This window comes from Entelurus aequoreus, linkage group LG08, assembly GCF_033978785.1.
Source record: "Entelurus aequoreus isolate RoL-2023_Sb linkage group LG08, RoL_Eaeq_v1.1, whole genome shotgun sequence".
Lineage (NCBI taxonomy): Eukaryota > Metazoa > Chordata > Actinopteri > Syngnathiformes > Syngnathidae > Entelurus > Entelurus aequoreus.
Genome location: NC_084738.1, coordinates 1184960 through 1204803, shown reverse-complemented (window position 1 = coordinate 1204803; position 19844 = coordinate 1184960). Strand labels below are relative to the sequence as shown.

The following is a 19844-nucleotide window of genomic DNA, read 5'->3' as shown; positions in this document are numbered from 1 at the left end:
AAATGAGCATCTTGTTATGACTTCCTCGTGATGTCTTCAGGTCTAAATTGAATGTCAAAGTTTTACAATACAAGTGAGAGGCTTGATTTACAATCAAGCACAAACTTTTACCAACTCTGAGGCGACACAGCAGCTCACCGGCTAGTACGTCAATAGCTGAGTACCTACCTCGGAGATCAAGGCACCGCATTACTAAAAGTAGTTCCTCGATGTTAATGCCTATAATAACAATGTTGCTAATACTGACATGTAAATGGAGCATTGTTGGCAAATTTTGGATGTTTTTTTTAAGGGGGCTTTATAAGCGCAATAGAGGACTCCCATTAGCTTCATTGTTAGCGACGTCATACTTGCTGTGTATTACAATATAAAATGCATAAAAAAGAAAAAAACATGTATGTTTCTGTCACACATAGGGATTGTGAAAATTTTAAAAAAAAAGTGCAGTTCCCCTTTAAAGCAATACAGTACAAGGTGACGTCAGTTCATGAGAAACAAACCTGCTCCTTGATGTTGTGCAGCTCCTCTTGAAGCTCCCCCATCCTACGTGCCAGCTCCTTCTTCACATGCTGCTCTGACTGAATAGCGTTGGTCAGCTCCATATTTTCGTTTGTCTGTACAAAATGAACAAAAAAAATGGATTTGAGGTAAAAAGAATGCAAGATGGTTTCTGAATGCAATTGTCAAGTTTCAACCTGACCAGTTTAACAAAGCCATTCTGCATCTCCGCCAGCTGATCTTTCAGTGTGCGGTTCTGGTTGAGAGCGCGGCTGATCGTAGCCTTGTCCGATTGCACGTCGTCCAGCATGCGGCGGCGGTCGTCTGCCTCCTGGGTCCGGCTCTCCACCTGCTGCTCCAGATCTGCCAGACGTGCTTCTTTCTCTGAGCACAAGCGACTCAGCTGCTCGTTGTCGCTCAGCTACAAAGAAATAGGGCAGAGATTACTTAGACTTAGACAAGACTTAGACAAACTTAAATGATCCACAAGGGAAATTGTTCCACACTCTTACACCTACAACAAAAATGTGATATTTATGACTGCTTGAGCATACTTGCGACTGATACTGTGCATTAAGAGAGTTGTTTTGTTGTTGCAGAGTGTTGAGAGCCTCCTGCAAAGCTACTTCGGTCTCTGAAGGACCTGAAGCCTGAGGCTCTGCAGCGCTGTGATTCTCCTGGGACAGCAATTCTGGAAGAGACGGAGAGGAAAGTTAGATTTTTACAAGAGAAACAGTACACCACTTTTGCAGCTGTAAGCTGTCAGGTGCTTTTCATGAGAAAGGTTCATGGCCTACCTGCAGCATTCTTTAGCTCTGTGATGCTAGCTTCAAGTTCTTGAACTCTGTTGATGTTTCTGTCCCTCTCCTCCGCCACCAATGACACCTAACAAGCACAAATACATGAATCACCCCAAAGCAGGACAGAAATGACCACCACTAGTTACTGCGTCGTTTACTTGTGTGAGGAGTTGCTCCGTTTTGTCTTTCCAAACACGACCCTCCTCCTGGATCTGCTGTGCATAGCAATCCCTCTCAGTCTTCAGCGGGCCAACTGACTCCATCAGCTACATCAAATATCAATTGTGTGTTAAGTCATGTATATGACATTGATTCTATTATAAACAATAGTTGTATGCTAATATAATCGTACACAAAAGGTCTTACAGGTAAAAAAGCAGTTCCAGTACCTGATTATTATGCACTTCCATTTGCTGCTTCTCCTCAAGCAATAGGTGGATTTGTTGTTTGGCACTACTGGGATCTGACTGGGTGGAGCACTGAACCAACAGAGAAATAAATAATCAATTATTAACTTTACCACTATTAACGAGTATTGGCACAGGTGTCTGTGTATAAAGTGACCTGCTGCAACATGAGGTCAGCGATCTCCAGCCTCTTGTGAAGATCATCCACCTCCAGCTTCAATGCTACCGTCTCCTGCACTCTCTGCCTCAGCTGCTCTGACAGCTCGGAGGTCAGCTGTTTGAACTCCTCGCTCAAATTGCTGCAAACAAGTGCAGAAAATAAGGATTGTGCGTGACCTAAAAAGTGACAGATGAATAGAACTGCGCCTAAAACAATACACAAGAATTTAATGTAGATTTGCTAAGAATGTGTGCTCTCATAATGTAACTTACTTTTGTCTAAATACCTCCAGCCTCATAGTGTCTCTCTCTTTTTCTAACTCTTTATTGTGCTGGAGACAAAAACAAAACAAAAATGAGCCAGAAAGTTGTTTTGTTCAATGCATTTATGTTGCATATACCTTTTCAAACTGTTTCTGCTGCGTTGAGACAGAAGACAGCGTTCTCTCCAGCTCCGACACTCTCTGCCTTGTTGTCTGAAGACTGCTGTTGAGGTCCTCTGCCTCGGCTGAACACAATATAAATTAAAAATTAAAAAAAAGCCAGGTTCGCTTGTGTCTTCACACACACGCACCTGCTTTCTGCCGTGCCGCATGTTGTGTGTACTGTAGGGCTGTCTGAAGCTCCGATTTCTCCGACACCAGTATGCCAATAGTTTGAATGTGAACCTTAGAAAACAACATACAATATTTCACGTGATGCTTTGTCTGTGGCTAATTGGATCTCAGTGTTATTACATTTTAGGCAAACCAGGCCATGTCACAATATAAATGTTTATCATTGGAGCAGAGATGGATTGCCTCCTTTTCTCATACAGTGGCCGGGGGACATTTATCTACTCAACTCCAGAGAGGACTCGGCATCGAAAAGGAGCTTGTCAGTTATAGTATACGTACATGTCATTTTAATATATTTAAGGAAAACGGCAGCAAAAAGAAATAAATTGCAACCACATTTCACATTAACATGCACTTTATTATCCAAAGGACAACTTTTTCCATTTTACCTGAGAAGCTATATACTCAAGGAAGCATGCTGCACTGCTGACACTTCCTCCTTGTTCTACCCCTCCCTCAGCAAGGTTCAACGGCTAGGGTGAATTGGCTCCACTGCCCCGGTTCTACCTACTGACAACCAACATTACGTGCATGTACAGTATGTACTGTCGAATGAGCGACTTAAGGGTTTATTTTCAGTTTTTCTATTAATTTCTATCAAGAAAGTACCTTCAACTGTCCTATCGCCTATGAAAGACCATTGGACCTTTCTTTAAACCACATCAATCAATCAATCAATCAATCAAAGTTTATTTACATAGCCCTTAATCACAAGTGTCTCAAAGGGCTGCACAAGCCACAACGACATCCTCGGCTTAGAGGGGTTTAATAATAAACATAACATAAAAAACAAAACTGTGTAAATTATTCAAAATTAGAGCACAACCCCATTAACATTGTGTGTGTGGCCGCATACAAAAAATACTTCCCAGAGAATCGCAATCGCAATTCTAAACAAGGTCCGGACTCCCGTTTTTTTTACAGAATTGTAAAACCTTATGAGGAAATGTCATACAGTGCATCTGGAGAGTATTCACGGCGCTTCACTTTCCCCACATTTTGTTTTGATACAGTTTTATTCCAAAATGTAATAAATGTATTTTTGTCCTCAAAATTCTACACACAATACCCCATAATGACAATGTGATTTTTTTATTAGAGCTTATAAAAGCTAAGAAACCCTATGTTCATAAGTGTGTACAGCCTTTGCCAAGAAGCTCAAAAGTGAGATCAGGTGCATCCTGTTTTAACTCATCATCCTTGAGATGTTCCTACAGCTTAATTGGAGTCCATCTGTGGTAAATTCAGTTGGTTGGACATTATTTGTATTTGGAAAGGCACACGGCTATCTATATATAAGGTCCCACAATTGACAGTGCATAGCAGAGCACAAACCAAGCATGAAGTCTAAAGAATTGTCAGTAAACCCGTGAGACAGGATTGTGCATTGAAGGTCCCAATGAGCACAGTGGCCTCCATCATTCATAAATGTCACATGACACATTGTCATTATGGAATTGTAATTGTAGAATTTTGAGGAAAACATTAATATATTCCATTTTTGAATATGGCTGTTACATAACAAAATGTTTTTAAAAATGAAGCTCTGTGAATACTTTCCGGATGCACTGTATATAGTATTTCATGACTAGGCCTGGGACGATAATAAATTGTGCTGGCTGCTATATTGACCCACAAATTATTACCGATAAACAATATTATTTTCAACAGTATTTTGAGACCAAATTAAGCACAATTGTAATCATAATATAAAACAATAATAATGCAAGTAACCCATTAAAAACTTGTATTTCTCATTACTGTAGTATCGTTATAAAAAGATCAATAAATAAATAAATAAGTACATAAATAAATAAGTACAAAAAATAAAATTTACTTTCAGTCTCTATTAACAAAAATTGCACTTCAATTAAATTAAATATCTTGAGGTGTTGGTTTTTTTTTCCCCCTAAGTGGAAAAACTGAGTTGATTGTTTTTTGTAAATGTTTTTCCCCCTTGTCATCACTTTGCAACCAATTCGGCATACCGGCCTTTTCATCTAGCCAATTTGAAGTACTACCACAAAGACACATTTGACTTTGCAATCGTTTTTTTCCCCTCCTAATTGGTATTTCTTTGCGGTGCTTCTCATTAGCGAGTCATGACTAGTGAGTAGTGAGGCTCTCTGTTCATGCATTTTGTGCGTGTAATTTAGTAATCCCACCTCCGCCCACCGAGACAAAGATTGAGGATGATTGTTAATTTAATTCCGCGCATAAATAAACGGGAGACCGATGAACAAAGTGTACCCTTAGACCCTGTTTGAAAGTGAAAGATTAAGAAAACAAAAAACACACAAACATGGAAAGTTATCAAGTTCAATTTAATTTACCGTTTGATTTATTTACTATTGGCCCAGGCTTAGTGATTGCAAGAACTTTTTTTTCGCAACAGTGGCATTCACATGTTCTAGCGAATTCATTTACCTGCAGTTGCTCTCGCATTGCACCCTGCTCTTTGGAAGACTTTTGTTCAAATTCTTTTCGCTCCTGAATGATCACAAATACAAACACTATGAACATCCAGGAAGGAGATAAAACTGAGGAATGATTAACAAGCAAAAAGTAAATCAAAAAAATTCTGTTTACCTTCTGTAGCTGATCTGTGAGCTCCTGAGATTGTTTGGCCTAAGAAAGCCAAAGAAGAGTTAAAAGGAATACACTTTAAATCGTTGCAACGATGTGATACAGTTCCATTCGTGCAAATCACAAAACAAGACAATCTTATTGCTGTTATTGTGCTAAATTGTTTTCAACTAAGAAGTTAAGGCAGCTTCGACCTGCATGAACAGCTCCATACACTATATTATGCAGAAAAGCATTGAAAAGACATATGAGAATTATAAATAAAATAATCAAACTCATGCGATGATGTACATGCATCAGTAACCTTTTTAGTGAGGGTACTCGCAGTGGCGTGCAATAAAGATAACATTTAATCCAGGACGTGCGCTGTGGTCGCATCTATTATTCAAAAGTGCATGCACACATGGAAAACACACACAGCTTCTTACCAGCTGGTCAAGCTTGGTATTGAGCTGAGAGTTTGTTAAGTTGCTGGACTCCAGGGCAGCAGACAGCTCCTGGTTCAGACTCTATCGTGCGCACATGCATCCGGGAAAGGAAAAGGGGGGGGGGAATTAAAAGATAAAGATAAAGTGTTGTTGCAAAGGACAAACAAAAGGACATGTGGTAGGAAGGAGAATCATTTGTGAATGTTTTAACAAAATGGGTAATCATCGGAGTGTGTGCTCAACATATATGTATTTTCAGTCTCACCTCCAGTTCTCTCTCGCCGTTCACATGAGCAGCAGGCGTCTGAAAGGATAAAAAAATTATTGAACTATTGATACCAATTACATTCATTTGAATTCCAAGTTAAGTTTGATGGACAATGCCTTGGCGTTGGATGTACCTCAGAGACAAGGCCGTTTAGTTGCTGGGATAGCTGTCTCAGGCTTTCTGTTGAGGACAGCGGCCTGTGGGATGACACACATTAATACACAACACTGCCTGGAGCAATACACAGTACATGCGCGCACACATAGATACACACTGTATATGTATCGTCTGTGCACTCTCACAAGTCAGAGTGGTTAGGTAATATGAATTTACTCACATATTTTCCTCTGTTAAACTCTCATTGCCATTGGTATCGGGGTAGTTCTGCAGGACAAAAGAATGGACAAATGGCAATCGTAAACATGTCAAACTAATCAGAATGGTAATATTTCGACATTCTGGACGATACTGTTGTATTCCTGTCCTGTAGGGGGCGATAAAAACGCAAAATGCAAATGTCACCTACAGCAGTGGTCCCCAACCCCCGGGCCGCGGCCCGGTACCGGTCCGTGGAACTATTGGTACCCGGCCGCACAATAAATAATTAGTTATTTCCGTTTTATTTATTATCTGAGCCCGAACGATCTTTTATTTTGAAAAGTCTTTTATTTTGAAAAATGACCGGATTCTCTCGGTTATATCTTGGTCACTTGAGCATCAAAATTTTACCCAGCTAGCAAAATGAGTAAAAAACAGACGTCTTTGGAAAGTTTCTTTGTGAAGGGGAAAAGGTACAGTGAAGAGAGAAAAGAACAGCCTATGACTTCCAACAAAAAGAAAGCTTTTAATAGACAATACCAGGAGCCATACTTGAAATATGGATTTATCGCAACAGGTGATTCCCACGCACCAAGCCCGCTCTGCATAATATGCGGCGACCGGCTCTCAAACGTTAGCAGAGATTTTGTGTGAGACTGAGCCTGCGCCTTCATTCACCAAGCTGGTGCACGATCACCTGTCTGTGCTTTTAAAAGAGTTCCAGCGCTATTTCCCAACATCAAAGGACCCACCAACTGCCAAGGAATGGATCCGCGACCCATTTGTCAACAAAGCAGGTGAATCCAGCATGTCTGTGCAAGAAGATCACCTGCTGGAGATTGCAAATGACGGCAGCCTTAAAAGTGTGTTTGAGACAAAAACTCTGCCTGTTTTCTGGATTAAAGTCATGGCAGAATACCCCGAGATCGCCAGCACAGCACTGAAAACCCTGTTGCCATTTCCGACATCCTATCTGTGTGAAGTGGGATTTTCTGCAGTGACAGCCACCAAAACAAAACAGCGGAGTAGACTGGACATAAGCAACACACTTGGGGTGTCTTTGTCTCCCATTACCACCAGTTAGGACCGTCTCATTGCAGAGAAACAAGTTCAGGGCTCCCATTGATTTAGCGTTACGGTGAGTTAAACTTCTCATTCACTTTATATTCGTTTTTAATGTTATAGCTGTTGAAAAATAACATTCATAAAGAAAGTAGTGTGGAATTGCGGGTTTTTGTCTTTTATATTTTTTTTTACGTGATTTTTTATATATGTAATGGGCTGAGTACCCAGTGGATTCACGTTTATTATTATTTCATAACAATCAACCCGGCCCCCCGGTCCGTGGTAAAATTGTCAAGCGTCGACCGGTCCGCAGTTACAAAAAGGTTGGGGACCACTGACCTACAGGACACATATCTCCTAATGTGGTGGATCACTGCCTCAATGCAAATGGACAGTAACTCTGGAACTGTAAAAAATATCTCCTAAATCTGCACCTTTATTATATTTGTTTTTTTATCAGAGGACAAAATCCCAAGAAATATGTTGATGTACTTTTTCAAACTCGACCCCAAAAAACAAATACTGTAGAATGTATTATTTTGTGTATGAAGTTGCATTGACGAAAATGTATGCAGAGCGTAAGTGACACACCTGTGACAGGTCAGCATGGTGGCTTATACTTTGAAGGTTAGTAGTGGCGTTAGTGCTAGTGGTAGTGTTAGATACAGGCGTGTTGCAGTCAAGCTCAGCTGCCAGGTCCTCTGTGAGCGGGGAAACTGAGGAGCATGTGGTCTCCATGTTCTAAAATGGCACATACACACAAGTTAGGACAGAAAAAACCTAAAGGATGCACAACTTGTACTGTATTAAGGACAGTGATATAGACATACATGTAAAGAAGGGATAATGCTTACATTATTGTATGCGTTCAAAATATTTCTGCAAGGCCATGCCGCATGCTCCGTTTAACAGTAAACACAATGGGTAGAATCCCTAGCAAACAGTGGTGTGAATGTGAACTGGCTATACAGTGCTACCTCAACAAAGGAGTGTTTTGAGATATGAGCTGTCTCTCGGCTAGCTAACTGTTATGCTTTAAGTTCAAAGCAAAAACTTGAGTTACAAGCATCCCCGTCATCAGTTGGCGTAGCAAATGCCACAGTGAACCTCGTAAGAGCCGCCCAAAACATCAGGTTTTACTCGCTAGCATTAGCATATAGCTAGAGATCAACATAACCTTGATTTTCCAAGCATGGGAAGAAAGAATGTGGGTGTGAAGAACAGTGCTGAGAAGAAGCAATGGCATGATGTTAAAGTTAAGTTAAAGTACCAATGATTGTCACACACACACTAGGTATGGTGAAATTTGTCCTCTGCATTTGACCCATCCCCTTGTTCACCCCCTGGGAGGTGAGGGGAGCAGTGGGCAGCAGCAGTGCCGCGCCCGGGAATCATTTTTGGTTATTTAACCCCCAATTCCAACCCTTGATGCTGAGTGCCAAGCAGGGAGGCAATGGGTCCCATTTTTATAGTCTTTGGTATGACTCGGCCGGGGTTTGAACCCACAACCTACCGATCTCAGGGCGGACACTCTATCCACTAGGTCACTGAGTTGAATTTAAGAAAGAAATCATCAAAAGCATGACCGAATGTGTTGTCAACTTGGCGAAGCAATATGAGCGTGTCACTGCTAGTCTGCACCATATTGAAGCAGAATGAGTAACACCAGCCAAATATTATTGTAGTAATATAAAAATGGGTAACATTTATCAAGGAAATTATGAAAACACTGCTCTTAGCGTGTTTGACAGGAAAAGCAACTGGAAGGAGATCAGCCCACTCTCCAAAGTAAACACTGTACATTATTATCATTGGTATTATATTACTTCATAAAACTACTGTATTGTATTGTTTTTGTAAAATATTTCTTAATACATGATAAAAATGTGCTCTTTTGGGGTAAGCAACAATTAAACACTGGTTCAAGATACAAGTGTTTTAAGTTAAGAGCTGCGTCACAGAACCAATTAAGCTTCTACGTTGAGGTACTGCTGTATTTAAAACATTTTTTACATGCACCATTTTTCGCAAGCTCTAGACGTGCAAAACATTGAGCTCAAACCGGGCCAATGCTTTCTGGACCATTCATAAAAGATGGCAGTGAAGATGCATAAATAAGATATGAGTAGAAGGCGGTACAGTAGAGGAAAGCATCAAAAGGGAAGGGGCAGACATGAGGATAGAAAGACAGCAACAAAAGCTTACCTGACGTTTGTCACATGGAGGCAGGACTACTCCATTGCTTTGGCTAAGTGTTTTGAGAATACTGTCAAACTACAGACACCAAAGAGATGTGAAAGAAGGAGAGGGAACATTTTAGAAGACAGCTAGGAGGGAGTTTAAAGAATTCACAAAGGAATCTACAAAGGGGAAAGGTTAAACAATGTGGAGAAACAGGTTTGGTACACAAAATACTACAACTCCTTTTTTTTGTTCTTACTCATCCTGATTAAATCTTCCAAAGCACTACCATTCTAACACCATCAAAACAGAACTGGTCCGTTATCTATCGTGTCTGATAATACAGTGGAACCTCTAATTTGGATTTCAAAACCAAAATGTTCACCATAGGAAACAATGAACACAGAAATTATACATTCCAGGGCCTTAAAGGCCTACTGAAATGAATTTTTTTTATTTAAACGGGGATAGCAGATCTATTCTATGTGTCATACTTGATCATTTCGCGATATTGCCATATTTTTGCTGAAAGGATTTAGTATAGAACAACGACGATAAAGATTGCAACTTTTGGTATCTGATAAAAAAAAGGCTTGCACCTACCGGAAGTAGCGTGACGTAGTCAGTTGAACATATACGCAAAGTTCCCTATTGTTTACAATGATGGCCGCATGAAGTGAGAGAGATTCGGACCGAGAAAGCGACAATTTCCCCATTAATTTGAGCGAGGATGAAAGATTTGTGGATGAGTAAAGTGCAAGTGAAGGACTAGTGGGGAGTTGAAGCTATTCAGATAGGGAAGATGCTGTGAGAGCCGGGGGTGACCTGATATTCAGCTGGGAATGACTACAACAGTAAATAAACACAAGACATATATATACTCTATTAGCCACAACACAACCAGGCTTATATTTAATATGCCACAAATTAATCCTGCATAAAAACACCTGCGTGTTTGTTATGCTAGCTCCTAGCTCCTCTGCTAGCTCCTAGCTCCATAGAACACGCCAATACAATTCAAACACCTGATCAACACACACAATCACTCAGCCCAAAAGACCGTTTACCTAACCCAAGGTTCATAAAGCTTATATATTTTTAAAAAGTTACGTACGTGACGCGCACATACGGTCAAGTTATCGAATGTTTAGCAGCCAAGGCTGCATACTCACGGTACCTGATATTCAGCTGGGAATGACTACAACAGTAAATAAACACAAGACATATATATACTCTATTAGCCACAACACAACCAGGCTTATATTTAATATGCCACAAATTAATCCTGCATAATAACACCTGCGTGTTTGTTATGCTAGCTCCTAGCTCCTCTGCTAGCTCCTAGCTCCATAGAACACGCCAATACAATTCAAACACCCGATCAACACACACAATCACTCAGCCCAAAAGACCGTTCACCTAACCCAAGGTTCATAAAGCTTATATATTTTTAAAAAGTTACGTACGTGACGCGCACTTACGGTACGGTACGTGTTATGCTAGCTCCTAGCTCCTCTGCTAGCTCCTAGCTCCATAGAACACGCCAATACAATTCAAACACATGATCAACACACACAATCACTCAGCCCAAAAGACCGTTCACCTAACCCAAGGTTCATAAAGCTTATATATTTTAAAAAAGTTACGTACATACGCAAAAAAAAGCCAAAGCTGCATACTCACAGTAGCACGTCTGCGTCTTTGTCATCCAAATCAAAGTAATCCTGGTAAGAGTCTGTGTTGTCCCAGTTCTCTACAGGCGTCTGTGTATCCAAATCAAAAGTCCTCCTGGTTAGAGTCTCTGTTATCCGAGTTCTTCCATCTTGACTGCATCTTTCGGGAATGTAAACAAAGAAGCGCCGGCTGTGTACTGTTGTGGCTGACTACGTTCGAAAAATACGTCCATTTCGCACCGACAACTTTCTTCTTTGCTTGCTTGGCTTCCTTCTCCATAATGCAATGAACATGATTGAAACAGATTCACGAACACAGATGTCCAGAATACTGTGGAATTATGAAATGAAAACAGAGCTTTTTCGTACCGGCTTCAATGTGGAAGGCATACCCGTGTTCGTCGGGCTACGTCACGCGCATACGTCATCCTCAGAGGCGTTTCGAACCGGAAGTTTAGCGGCAAATTTAAAATGTCACTTTATAAGTTAACCCGGCCGTATTGGCATGTGTTATAATGTTAAGATTTCATCATTGATATATAAACTATCAGACTGCGTGGTCGGTAGTAGTGGGTTTCAGTAGGCCTTTAATTGCAAGTATAAAAATAAGGTAAAGCCACGAGTCCAGTGATTCTCAAACTGTGGTATGTGTACCACTAGTCACAGACATGTATAAAGAGAGTATGGCCAACCTGGTTTCAGGCAATCTCCTCAATGATTGATCAAAAGGAACTCATATGACTGCAGGGTGTCATGACTGCTACTATGTGTCTGCGGTGCTTCCTTGTTAGTTTTTCGGCGTGTAAAAATGCCCCGTTGTGCAGCATGGGGCTGCTCCACCCAGAATCAAGACAACTATAGGAGAAGGTTCGCCGTCAACACTGGAGAGCCACACACTACAGTAGTCTTGTGCGAAGTAAAGACACAACACAACATCTGTGTTTTGTTCAGGACAGAACACACAGAAGGTAATACAAATAAAAACGGAAGAAATTAACAAATTAAAAGAAATGGTTTGACAAAAACAGACTATCCTTGAATCTCAGTAAAACTCAGATAAGGCTATTCGGTAACAACAGAAGGGAAAGTTGAACACAAATACAAATAGACAAAGTAGACATTGAACAATTTAAAAAAAAACTACATTTTGGGAACAATAATAGATAGTGGATCGATAAAGTTTGTCTAAGTCTGAAAGCACAGGCATAGATAGCACAGTAATTACAAACAATACATTGGAGGCAGCCACCACAGTTGACATACTTCACACAAAAGCCACAATTTTTCAGTGATTGTTGGTCCAAATCTAATGAAGATTTTGGCAAAATGAGGGTAATACGTTTTTCTGGTCATTCTATGTATATTTGTTTCTGTTTCTCGCGCTGTTGGGTGCGTGTTATACAGCCTGCTGGACACTCAACAATGCATGAATGTAGCAACCGAGTATCAAATACGGCTGCAAAATTATACTTTGACAAAATAAAAGCATGTTTTATTGTACGTTTGTGAGCTGGAGTATGTTTAGAACTATATTTAGACGTATTATTTTGGTTGGTTTCGTTAGGAAAACTAATGTCAGAACGACTGCATTTGCATGCTTGCGGTCAAAACTGCACCTTGGTAACAAAGGTGGCGCCTCTCGTTTAGTAGGCCATTCTCTCTTTAAACACGGCTCTGCCACTATTGGTATGCAAGCTCCATCTAGTGGTACGCCAAAGAATCACTCAATTAAATATTTAAACACAGTGTTACTATTCAAACTGTGTGTAATGTTACAGTGGCCAAAAATATTAAATATATGGGTTATACTTGTATAGCGCTTTTCTACCTTTTTTTAAGGAACTCAAAGCACTTTGACACTATTTCCACATTCACCCATTCACACACATATTAACACACTGATGGCGATATTTCTTAAATAAAACATCTGCATATTTTTTTTGTAATATTTAGGCCTACTACTCTACTGTATTTAAATGTTGGTCATTATGGTGGTACTTGGAGTGTCAAGTGTTTTCTGAGGGGGTACTTGGTGAAAAAAGTTTGAGAACCACTGCACTAGTCAAATTCTGAATTGTGTGACCTAAGGGGGAAGTTCCACTCTACAGTGTTGTTTCCCTGTTAGCTGGTCACCAGGGATGCAACAAGACATTTAATACCTGCATCGAAAGCCAAGTATTTGGCCCTCTAAATCAAAGTAGGAAAAGAGCTTACGTTGTCTGGAGAGTTTCTGTCTATTGAGGGTGCATCGTACTGGTTGAATCCTTTCCCTTTCCTCTTCTTTTTGGCTCCTGCGCCGCCACCAAGTCCTCCTCCTGCTTTATCTACACCAACACTGACAGGGGAACTCTTCTGCTGGAACTCCTTCAGCTGAGCAGCACACACACACACAAAAAAAATATATATATATATATATATATATGTATATATATACACACACATACACAGCCTGCTGGACACTCAACAATGCATGAATGTAGCAGAGTGCATCACATACGGCAAGAAAAATCCACCCGCCCTCATATTCCTACACTGATGTACTAGCATTTATTTAGGTTATTTAACATTACAAAACATCTCTGAAAAAGCATGATCGTAATATTAGACATTTTTATTCAGTTAATGTCAGGGTTTCCCCTAAATTGTAGAAATACCGAAATTGTATTCCTGCTTTAGGAGCACTTGCATTTAGAGGAGAGGAGCCACACTTTCATGTTTAGATAGCAATTTCATGCATTAATAAAACAAAATGTGGATTGTTACAATCATGCTTTGATTGTCAAAGATGTTTGGTGATATTTTTTCTACATGATTAAATGTTCTCGATATTCTGTACTTTACATGTTGTACAAGTTAGTAGTTGATTTTGGACATGTTAAAATCAAAGCAAAATAAAAAATAATGAAAAAAGGAAATAATCTCAATAACATTACAATAAGGTACAGAAATCTAAACAAATATTTCACAATGAAAAACATAAAAAATTAAAACAATACATAGTGGTTATGTTTTTTCATATCCAAAAAGGAGTGGGAAGAAGTGAAAGTTATTTATTTACATCTTGTTTTATAAATCAAATAACTAGCTTTCTTATCATCATTATTATATACAATGATAAATTTACCGGTCTTATTACAACATATTATCAATAATCTTTACCCACTTCACACTTTTTTTGTTTTATATGTAATATGTACCGTTATGTAGTTCCACCATATCTTTAAATTTCAATACTTTTGAATGTAAGAAAAATGTATTTGTGTGATCACTATATCCTGCCTTATGAATGACCTTTAATGCTTTCTTCTGCTGGGTGATGAGTGGATATAGTGTGCTTATGTAATTATGGACACAAACTTCTGCACAGTAACGCAAGTTAATGGCATTCATATCTCTGCATGACAATGTTTTAACATTCTTTACCTATTTTTAATCAAATGTAATATTCAGCCTGTTAAACATTCTGCGGACGATCAATCAGAACAGGTTATAAAAGAATATATCAAGTTTGTTCAAATCGCCGGTGCCATTACAATAGACTTAATTTCAATTTGCCAGAAAACATTTATTTAGGTAGCAATACCACAAAATAACACTGAATAGCATGATGGCAGGGTAAGATGATTTTTTGTTGTTTAGACCGGATTTGAAATGTCGCACTATTATTGTGAAGCCGCCAACCAGACGTGTATGATTGGTATGAGAAAATACTTGACATGTTTTGACGAAAATCTCAGATAAAAGTGACTTTAGATTTCCTCTCTACCGTATGTCTTTCTGCTGAGCTCGTAATCCATCTTACCAAAGCAGTCCGATAAATTTTACGTTGCCAATAGGGATGATGTTTGATAAGGAATTATCGAGTTCGAGCCTATTATCGAATCCTCTTATCGAACCGATTCCTTATCGATTCTCTTATCGAGTCCAGATAGGTTGTTGTATATGGAAAAAACACACAATATTTGGTTTAACAAAAGCTCACTTTTAATATATAATAAAAAAATTAAATCTAATAAATAAATAAATATTGACTGTTACCCACCTAAAAAAATAAAATAAAATAAATAAATATTGACTGTTGTTACCCAAAGTATATTAAGTGGGATTTTTCAGAGAAACAAATATATACAGTAACACAAAAACAACCTGTCTCTGTGATCACTATAGGTGTATAAATAATAATATAGTGTTAAATAAAATCAGTCCCTTGGGCACAAAACTGAAAATAATACAGCTCTCCAAAAAGTGCACTTCTGCTGCTATTTGACTTAACTGTTTGTTATGATGCTTTGACATTTTTGCACTTTATTTCTTTATTGAAAGAAAATTCTATGAAGAGAAAAGTTCCTTGCAAATGTGGTTACAATGCTAAAAAATGAAAAGTTAAAGCTAAAAAAGAAATACACTTTATTGAGTTAACATTATTTCTTTATAGTGGGAAAAATGTTATGAGCTAGAGAATATAACAACTACACTACCCAGCATGCAACGGGAGTTACGAGCATGCGCGGTAGCCCCGAAAAGTGTTGCATGTTGCCACGCTGTGAAAGTAAACGTCAAGAACTCAGCCAACACGCCTCGTCTGCATTATTTATAATTAGACCGACAACACATCTACAGTGTGATTTTGTTTTGTTTACAAGGAAAGAAAAACAAAAGTTAAAAAAGGGAGATATGTTGTATATATATGTATGTGCTGCGGTTGTTTTAAGAACGTTGCGACAGCTGCCGTAAAGGAGGTGCGTTGCTAGCCTGGTTGCTATGTTTCCGGTTGGTCGTAAAAGTGTTCATCATGTGTTTTACCCTGCTAAAATCTGTCAGTAAAGTTATTCGATGGATTATAGCTTTTGTTTTGAACTTTATTACACCTTGGAGCGCTTTTTCCCGTCCATTGTTTTCCTGCTTTCGCTATCTGCGCCTAATGACTGAGCTACGTGACGTCAATTCTTGTGATGTCCCACGGAGCATTTCTGGTCGGGACGGGATTCGAATAAAGAATCAACTCTTTTCCTTTACTATAGTGGTCTCGATAACGGGTACCGGTTCTCAAAAAGGGATTCGAGTCCGAGGACTCGGTTCTTTTCTTATCAAACAACCGGGAAATCCGGTTTCGAGTATCATCCCTAGTTGCCAATGCACTTAACTGTAATCCAAACACGGACGTGAAGCTTCTCCTCACTCCAAGCAACAATGCGCGCTCAGCGGTCCCTCCAATGAGGTCGTCTCACGCCGACTGAAGGTAAAATTGTCTTGTCCGGAGAACGACTTGCCATGGTTTTGGATCTGAGACTTCCATAAGGTCCCCCTTTCTTTGTGCAGTTCTTCAAGCTATTTTCGACCCTGTGGCTCACAAGTAACTGGACGCCATTACACTTTTCCCCAAACTACGGAAGGGGCCGAGGGTCAAAACGTTAATCGCACCTTAAAAAAAAAAATCGCCGTTAAAGGAACTTATAGTTAACGCGTTACCGCGTTAACTTTGACAGCCGTAATATATATACAGTGTTGGGACTAACGCGTTACAAAGTAACGCGTTACTGTAACGCCGCTATTTTAGGCGGTAACTAGTAGTCTAACGCGTTATTTTTTATATTCAGTAACTCAGTTACCTTTACTACATGATGCGTTACTACATAAAAAATAACGTAAAATAACGCAGTATCGGCTAGAAACAGAAGATCTGAGTGTGTTTTATTGGTGCGCTGCGGTGTCGTCTTCTGTGTCACAAGGAAAAGAAGAGGCGCGCTTTGTGTGAGTGGGGGCGGGGGTCATGTCTGTGTTTACTAACAAGACATGGCGGAGCCAGAAGTCGAGTTTCTTAACATGGAGATATTCTCACTACTTTTCTTTTGTCGAGCACAAAGAAAATAACATTTTAGTTAAATGTAAGTTGTGTCTTGGATCAAAGATCCTATCTACTGCCCAAAACAGCAATTAAAATCTGCTGAAACAGCTACAAAAGCAACATGCTTTGACGAAGCTAGTAAAGAGAGACACACTTCACCTCTACCTCCAACAGCGGCTGGATTTTAACGAGGGACTGCTAGCCAGGACAACATTGATAGAGCCTTTGCAGTGTATGTGCTAGAAGACATGCAGGCATTTCTACAGTGGCATCACCCGATTTCAGGCAGCTGGACACAGTGGACAGTGAGTACATAAACATGGAAAGCGAGCTAAAGAAAACACTCAAAACGCTGCCTCTGCTCATCATTCATCACTGAAGGTACACACACTCTTGTCAATTCTCTTATATACTCTTTCATTCTAGACTTCTAGAGTGTTTGATTATCACATCACTCCAAATGTATAGACTATAAAGTTCACAAACATAAAGAGAGATCCTAATGGGCCAGGCCAATCTTTCCTTAGCTCTAAACTAAAACTGGGGAAATGCCTAGAATGTTTTGGGCTTCAGTACAGTGTTGATCTCATGAAGACATGATTTTATTTCCCAATTCCTTGAGAGAAAAAAGATGCCTGGTTAGGCTTTGTGTATGTCATGTGTGCCTTCCTTGGGTGAAGCCAGGTTTACAGATATGTTGTGACATGTTGTTATTATGCTGTTTGTTACTTATGTATGTTACGTTGCAGCTATTTAAAATAGTTTTGTCAATTTTTTCTGGCCTGAAATAAATTGGCCCTTTGAAACATATCTTTGTCTTTGTGTGTTGTATGTAGACCACATTGCTTAGCAGAGTTCAGTGATGCAAATGCCTGCCAAGTTGATCAACAGATTGTATTATTCTACAGTGCAATAACAGTACTGAAATGAAGGCTAAAAGGGCATTTATGGGAGCCTTAAAAAAAAAAGAAGAAAAAAAGAAGTAACTAAATCGTTACTTTTCACAGTAACGCATTACTTTTTGGTGTAAGTAACTGAGTTACTTTTGAAATTAAGTCACTAGTAACTGACTAGTTACTGGTTTTCAGTAACTAACCCAACACTGTATATATATATATATATATATATACATATATGAGCAGAAACATAAATGTTTAAAAACATAAAAAGTGCATGTTTAACGCATCAGGTCTTTGTTGCATAAAAGTAAAAAGCTCTGAGCAACAAAGGCAATAATTCACTTAACCTTGTATCAAACATTGTGAAGCCTACTTACAGTATAATATCAAGTTTCAATTGAAGACAGCCATTAATAACCACTGACAAAATGCCTATCCCGTGTCTTAGCTAGTACAAATACACAATACGTTGCCATTGTGGGTCATAAAAGCACAGAAGGACAATAGGGAATTCTGTTTTCAGAGGTGACATTTAAAAAACAACTAATCATGGTGAAGAAATTTTACTATAATCTACTCATGTTTACGAGTAGCTGTGATGGGAAAGTGTTATTTCCTACTAGGTAATGTATTTCTACAAGGTAATGTAGCACATCTTTTTTAAAACAGCCATGTTTTTGACAAGGCTACACGCCTAAGTCAAGCACACAGCGGGACGGAAGTGAGCTGTCAGCTGTCAAAACAGTTGTTGTCATTCTATACGTCCGATAGGAAAACTAGAACCAAAAAGCACCCAAGTAACAAAAAAGCTGCCCCGTGATTTTGACATGCTTACACCACGCTAACTAGTCATTAGTTAGCATTGTTGCTAACATTCGCGTAGCCACGTTAGCACGTCCTGCTTCGCTTGACTTTAGTTTGTCGTTTTACAAAGCGGCCTGTAAACCTTAAATATACAAACCACTGGTTGTTCAAATGGTATCGGGAGATAAAAATGTCATTAGGACGTGAATTAAATATTGATAATTTGGAAAAAGTTGATGTTTTTAAGTAGAGGCCTCATTTACAGCACCGGGTTTTCCTGCGCATCTTGGCGCAACATGAGCGACAGAGGCCGGACAAGCGACGGCGTAGAGGTCGGGCGACGTGTAATGACACCGCCATTGCTGGGTTAGTACGTCCGTGGCATTGTGGCAAACACAAAAGAAACGTTTCGTGAAAACTTAAGGGCAAATTGTAAATAATGTTACCTTTTTCTTGGCTGCGGCGAGTTTTGTTTGCCTGCTCTGGTCAGCCATCCTGCTGCTGCTGCTGCTCCGCGAGTCAACCACGTCATCAGTTTGCTCTCTGCTCAGATCTTGGCCGGTAGGGGGCGCACCCACAACATGACTGTCCTTATTAAAATCACCTTTGACCCAAACCCATTAATTTCTTCAAATATGAACTTTACCTTTTTTTTTTAGGAATAATGTAAATAATAATTATGAGGATTATAGCACATATATTAAATTTCTAATCAATTTGTCAGTGCTGTAATATGTGCGTACATTTGTAATAATCAATTTTTTGACTCAACTGGGGTTTAAAAAGTTAAAGTATCGTCACACACACTAGGTGTGGTGAAATTATCCTCTGCATTTGACCCATCATCCTTGATCCCCCCCTGGGAGGTGAGGGGAGCAGTGAGCAGCAGCGGTGGCCGCGCCCGGGAATCATTTTTGGTGATTTAACCCCCAATTCCAAACCTGGATACTGAGTGTCAAGCAGGGAGGTAATGGGTCCCATTTTTATAGTCTTTAGTATGACTCGGCTGGGGTTTGAACTCACGACGTACCGAGAAGACTGTTTATGGTTATTCATATATGATTTACGAAAACACCGGTTTAGTATACAAAATGTTTCAACCCGAGTGACATTATTATTATTTAACCAACAATGTTTTTCAAAACTGTAACCCAGGGCCATTTGCGAATTTAGTTTTTTTTTTTACAGCCATTATTCTCTAGAGCAGTGGTTCTTAAACTTGTTGGAGGTACCGAACCCCACCAGTTATATATGCGCATTCACCGAACCCTTCTTTAGTGAAAAATAAAATGTTTT

At 39.4% G+C, this 19844-nt stretch overlaps 1 protein-coding gene across 5 annotated transcripts in view; it reads right to left on the bottom strand.

Moving 5' to 3' along the window:
• Positions 1 to 19123, bottom strand: part of golga2 (golgin A2) — a 25574-nt gene extending 6451 nt beyond the window's left edge. The window contains exons 1-20 of one of the 5 annotated variants that reach the window (XM_062055282.1): positions 18995 to 19123; positions 13215 to 13370; positions 9352 to 9420; positions 7738 to 7887; positions 6101 to 6147; positions 5897 to 5960; positions 5761 to 5799; positions 5496 to 5576; positions 5071 to 5109; positions 4909 to 4971; positions 2439 to 2532; positions 2266 to 2372; positions 2138 to 2196; positions 1863 to 2004; positions 1688 to 1777; positions 1457 to 1564; positions 1296 to 1383; positions 1053 to 1189; positions 701 to 919; positions 501 to 614 (exon numbers count right to left, since the gene is read on the bottom strand). In XM_062055282.1, coding sequence (XP_061911266.1) covers positions 501 to 614; positions 701 to 919; positions 1053 to 1189; positions 1296 to 1383; positions 1457 to 1564; positions 1688 to 1777; positions 1863 to 2004; positions 2138 to 2196; positions 2266 to 2372; positions 2439 to 2532; positions 4909 to 4971; positions 5071 to 5109; positions 5496 to 5576; positions 5761 to 5799; positions 5897 to 5960; positions 6101 to 6147; positions 7738 to 7887; positions 9352 to 9420; positions 13215 to 13370; positions 18995 to 19042 — 1914 coding nt within the window. In that variant the 5' untranslated portion in view covers positions 19043 to 19123. The remainder of the gene's footprint in view (positions 1 to 500; positions 615 to 700; positions 920 to 1052; positions 1190 to 1295; positions 1384 to 1456; positions 1565 to 1687; positions 1778 to 1862; positions 2005 to 2137; positions 2197 to 2265; positions 2373 to 2438; positions 2533 to 4908; positions 4972 to 5070; positions 5110 to 5495; positions 5577 to 5760; positions 5800 to 5896; positions 5961 to 6100; positions 6148 to 7737; positions 7888 to 9351; positions 9421 to 13214; positions 13371 to 18994) is intronic. The other 4 variants (XM_062055284.1, XM_062055285.1, XM_062055283.1 and 1 more) reach the window with 4 other exon arrangements.
• Between the last annotated feature and the right edge of the window lie 721 nt (positions 19124 to 19844).